At 44.4% G+C, this 5,806-nt stretch overlaps 1 protein-coding gene across 1 annotated transcript; it reads left to right on the forward strand.

The window, feature by feature from the left end:
- Window positions 1-4,116: 4,116 nt before the first annotated feature.
- LOC133917856 (uncharacterized) lies at window positions 4,117-5,480 on the forward strand. Its single transcript, XM_062361686.1, has 2 exons — window positions 4,117-4,299; window positions 5,223-5,480. Exons 1-2 carry the CDS (start codon window positions 4,117-4,119, stop codon window positions 5,478-5,480), a joined length of 441 nt encoding a protein of 146 aa, XP_062217670.1.
- Window positions 5,481-5,806: the final 326 nt, after the last annotated feature.

Consider the following 5,806-nt stretch of genomic DNA (forward strand, 5'->3'; position numbering starts at 1 on the left):
CAAAAGGAGGCTTCTGGGTAGGTGCTTTGCTTGCGTAAAGCCTAGCGGTGAAACCTAGTGGGCAGACACACACTGGATTAGTCTCTGGTTAGTGGAAAGTGTCATACAGTGATTCTTGGAGGCACACCACTGGCGTGTGTTAAGTGTCTTGTGAACACGACAACATGGAATTCACTGACTTATGGGGAAATCTGTACAACCTCTGTAGAGTGTAAAACTGTTATAACAGTCGTGCTCACGGATATGAGAGACTTAGATCCTCATATGATTAGAGGGTAGATGGTTTTGGTTCTGGTACAGGGTGTACTAGATTGTGTGGTTTTGGTCTTAGTACAGGGAGTACTGGAAGGTTGTAGTATGCAGGGTGGGGAACCTTGTATGCTTGATAATGGATTGTTGGGTTACATTCATTTAATATTTGTCTAATACTTTTGAGTCCAAATGTGTTTTCATTACTCGCATTTATGCAAATATTACCTTGTGTCAGCCTATTCTTGATATAAGCCTGCATGTTATTATTTTCCCACACTTGCTGAGTACTTTATGTGCTCACCCTTGCTTTCTCCTTCAAAAAACATATGCTGCTCAGTGGAAGACTTTGAGGATTTCCAAGATGACGTCCTGGTGTTCTAAGGAGCGTGTCTTCCAGTCGGTGCCTGTGGAGTATTGGTCGCCAATGTTTTCGTCCCGCTGCCGTCGTTTAGATGCTGTCGTTTAGGTTAATTTTGAGCTTGGTTAGGTGAAGTCTTTTATTGTAAGAAGTGAACATTTAATTAAATAAAGTATTGCTTTTTTTACTTCACCTATGACGTCCTATGTCTGTTAAACTTCCTGGGTACATATAAGCCGCACTTGATTTTGGCTGTTAAAACCGGGTGTGACACACTACTGCAGATACTCTCATCAGTCATTTCAAAATCGCCATTAGTGGCGGGTTTTGAACCATCACTGATTACTCGATGACTATCAGTGCCGGGTATAAAATCTGCACTAAAAATCATTATCAATGCCGATCTGTGGATCGAACCGGCACTGATAGTACACATATCAGTGCCGGTTGGTATTACCAATCGGCACATCAGTGCCAGTTTATTTTTACCAACTGGCACTGATAGGTATTTCCCGCTCTTTTCAAGATGTGGCGGTTGCCGCCAATACCGTGGCATTTTCAAATGTTGGTCGTTGCTGGCAATAGTATACGGTATATTTATAGACACACACATATAAATTTAATTTATGAGATCTCAAGTTTATTGCAGCATATATACACAAGCACATATAAATTTCATTTTTAAAACATCATGTCTCATCATAGTATATATACACTGCATACATATGAGGTTTCATTACAACAATGTTTAAGGTTTCTTGCTAATCAAAGGTTCTAAACTCTGTTTTTCTTGTTGGATGAAGGTAATGAGAGAGAGGAGCCAAATTCATGGAACTCGCTGGTTGGACTGATGGCTTGGTCATTGATGAAACCAACAAGTTGTTCTTAAAGTGTGTTGATTTCAATGGACATGAGTCGATCTAGATAGCATGAGGAGCTGCAATTTCAAGAATTGAAGAAATCAAACCTTATGACCATGTGTTGGACATGAAAATTAGGCGTCAAGATGTATGTCGCATACCTCAACATCGACCACCTAGTATGACGTGTCTCCGTTGAATCCGTGCATGAATTTCATTACATAAAAACCACAGAAATTATTGTCGGGGCCCTGCTTCCTACATGAAAAGTCATGTCAGATAATCCATTCTTTCGCTAATGGCCGATGTCTAACACTCTTCTTGATGTATCATAGGTACACTCTGCATTTGTGTGATTATTACTGTTAGTAGACTTAGATACAATTAAATCAAATATTACAAGAGCGATAACGAAATGGTCAGATTTTACCTTTGTAGCAAGTCAATGACGGGTTGGTAGGTTTCTTTTGGATTATTTTGTGAGTCAAAGACAATGATCTTGCTAATGTCCGGCTAGATGACAATGAGGATTAAGTGATAACTACACGTAGGTCACCATAGGTTAGTTGGTATTAATTCCTAACTGTGTATTGCTCAAAAAGAGTAGAACATTCATGAAGGGAAACACATTACTAAAGTGGTAGGGCAAATGTATATATTTCTTCAATTGTAGCTCCAGAATACACTTCAATGCAGAGTCCTCAGTTCCTTTTGAATCGGATTGCATCATTGTCGGGTTTACATGATGTGGGTCGATGAATCACACATGGTAGATGCCCTCTGTCCTGCATCTTTGTTCCTCCATTCTACATAAGGAATAAGTTAAGACATTCAATCCAATGGTACATGAATGTATACTATGAGTTATATGTATATGACACTTACAGAGTCCAATAACTCAAGATAGACACGTTGAGGGCATCTTTCTGGTACAGTTGATACATTTTCTCAAATAATATATAAATAGAGCCGTCCCGTGGAGGAAATCTCAATCCTTGTATCTTGTCTCGAACATTTCTCTACCATCTCGTGACTCCTTCATGTACCACGCATAGAATTTTTGAACTTGATATGTCAGTTTGTCCCACACGTTTGGCGCAACCAAGAGTTTGCCCAACTTAAATTTTCATCTCTCAACTGCTTTTGGTGTCAGGGAATTGTTTAGAAATTGTTCTTTTGTCACTTTAGCATCTTCAAGAAATCTTTCCAAATTCTGTTCTTGTCGTATCTGCTTGATAGAAGACTCCTTCAAGTATTTCTTGCTTTTGATGCGCGCGTATTCTGATTTACTCTTACGCTGAACAGGTTTGCCCATCTTCAAGAAAAATTTCGTGTTTCTGGATGAATTGGTATTGTCTTCTCAGGCTCTAACTTTTGAAAGTATTGCTAGACACTGGCATCAACTATCGATTTGGTTTCCTCTAGTGTTTGTTCATAAGGCAACTTCTGAGGTGCTGCCAACTTCTTAGGTACCCTTTGCTTCTGGGATGAAGCCGACTTCTGAGATGAACTAAATTCTTAAGCTGTGCAGCTGTTATCAACTTTGGAGGGGGAGGAGTTGCCTCTCTTGGTGGTGGTAGTGCTGACTTTGGAGGTGGAGGAGTTGGCTCTCTTGGTGGCACTGGTGCTGACTTCTGAGGGGGAGGAGTTGGGTCCCTTGGTGGCAACTTGCTTAAGTGAGGAGTTGGCTCTCTTCTAGGTGACGGTGGCGGTGGCAGTGACTGTGGAGGAGTTGGCTCTCTTCTTTGTGACAGTGACGGTGGCGGTAGCGGCGACTATGGAGGAGTCAGAGAAATTCTGTCTGGTGGGTTCAACTCTATGTAGCGCTTGGGCCATAGAATGAAGCTACCCATGTCTAATCTGAGCCTCTTGGAACCCGTCTCTTCAGGATAATCCATGTCAATCTTACGGTATAGCCTTCACACGGAGTCCATGTGGACCTTGGCGTATCCCCGCTGTATCGAAAGATCATTGAAGAGAGCTCCTTCCATGCATTGGTTGACCTGCTCCATAGCCACCATGGTGTTAATGTTCAAGGTGGGCACGACAAGCTTGCACACTTTGCTTTTTGTGATGTTGTCCATGGGGTAACGGACCAATTCTTCTTCTCCAAACCCCGCAGACACGCAACTGCTCCGACGACCACCAGGGCTCACAACATTTTCTTCACCTTGCTGCTACTTGTTTCCTTGCTGAAGTGCTTCTTTAATTTTTGCGTCTGTCATCTGACGCTCTTGTCTTGTCATACTAAAGCCAGCAGCTCTTCCAGTTCTTCTCTCCTTCTCTTCCAACTCCTGTAACTTTCGACAACTTCTGTAATAGTACAAACAACTCATTTTTAGAGCCATGTGAACTATTGTCATTATTACATATGGCTCATAGTTCAAGCTATCTATAATAATAGCACGCCCATCTAACCTTTCTTGTTCCACTATTACAGATGATGGCGCATCATTAGAGCCGTCTGTACAAATGTCTAACCCTTCGGTTTCTCGCGCCACCCTTGGCGTTCTATTCTTCTATAAACTTCGTCTTCTTCACTCTCCAACTCTCCCGACCATACGGCTTCACTCTCCCGAGCCTGCATGCCTTCACTCTCCTGAGGCTTACCCGCCCCTACGCCCCATCCCCCCTCGCCACTCGGCCATGGAAACTCCCTCGCCACCACCAACTCCGGCCACTCCATGGCCCCCCTCGCCGCCCCATCTCCCCCCTCTCGACCATGGAAACTACCTCGCCACCACCATCTCTGGCCACTCTATGGCCCCCCTCGCCGCCACCGACTCTGGCTACTCCACCCACCTCACGCCTTCTTCAGACAATGAAGAGGTAATATGAACAAGGGTTCCCGATCTTCCGAAAGGTTCTGATAACTCTCGATTTGGTGGAAACGAGACACAAGTCGATCCGGCTTCCGAACAACACGATCCGAAACCCCGCAATCGCAGCACCACGTCTCCTCTGGTTATCAACCGGCGTTGCACGGTTGACCTCGCCAAGAAGGCTAAAATCCTTGCCTGCGAATCGAAGAACACAAGCAAGAACAAGGAAGAATGCAACCAAATTGCAGATGAATGATTAATCTCACGAGTTGGGGTCTCACAAACCGACGAAACGGTGAAACTGTTCTTGACAGAATAATCTAAGCAAAACCCAACCCTAATTAGGGCGGCGGCTACTGTATATAAAGGATTAGGGTCGGCCAAGGACCCCTGGACGCATCCCTAATGGACTCCAACACGATACATGGCCCAACGGACCAAAAACGGTGACGCAGCACCGGGACAGATTCTGGATGCTGACTTGTTTCGACGTTTCCCGTTGACTCAGAAGGAATTTGGACCTCAAACCAAGGCCATTGGTTTCCTTATGAAATTATCTTTCCAACCATATGTGAATCGTCGAAAACGGAGTCCGGATGCGTCCTGGGCGTCCGTTTTACTGCTCGCTGGTCCTGTAGGTCGAGGCTGATTCGGACTCGAGTTGGACTGGACCTCCTGCTGTTGTTGGACGTCCTAGCTGCTCCTCCACGCCTCCAAGCCTTCCTATATGTGTCTCCTTGTCCTCTCCATGATTCCTAAGCAACACATAATCATTAGGTAGTAATCTATTCTCAAAATTATATAAAGAGTTGCTTAGGAACGAGCTCACCTCTAAATTTAATTGTCGTGCGCGAGCCCTTGTGATTGGACCTTGAAAGTTCAATGGAGGATCATTGTATGTATCCGAGGGAGTGATGTCCTCATCAAGAGGTAGCTCCAGCACCGGAGAGATTGGATGGGGTGCAGTCCGACCCTGGAGTGGAAGGATCCTTGTCCAATAACTTAGACTGGGAATGCTTCCTTGAAGAGCAAGCACCAAAGAGGCATCGGCACATGGAGAAGGAGGAGGAGGAGGATAAAGAGAAGGAGCATAAGGATGAGGACGAGGAGGAAGAGGATAGCGAGGAGGAGCATGATGATGATGAGAAAGATGAGGACGAGGACAACGAGGAGGACGCGGATGGCTAGGAGTCAAGCAACAATGACAACGGTAGCCCAGGGAACTTATTTTTCATCGTCGGTGATTCCAACAGGGATGTGTAGGCGGTCGGCCGGTGGTTCTTTTGCGACGGTGACCCGTAGTTCTTTAGGGTTACTTTTGCGTCCATGCAACCACCAAGCAGTTTCTTTTGGTTGTATGGTGAATGATAGCTAGGGTTTGTGTTAAATGCTAAGTACTAGTTTGTTAAACGCTAAATGCTGGTTGATATATGATCGGTTGACTTTCTGATATGTTGATTATGTGATTTGTTGGTTCTGTGATCTGTGTCTCTATTGCTCTATTGTAGATGTTG

The sequence above is a fragment of the Phragmites australis genome, chromosome 5 (assembly GCF_958298935.1).
Source record: "Phragmites australis chromosome 5, lpPhrAust1.1, whole genome shotgun sequence".
Taxonomy (NCBI): Eukaryota; Viridiplantae; Streptophyta; class Magnoliopsida; order Poales; family Poaceae; genus Phragmites; species Phragmites australis.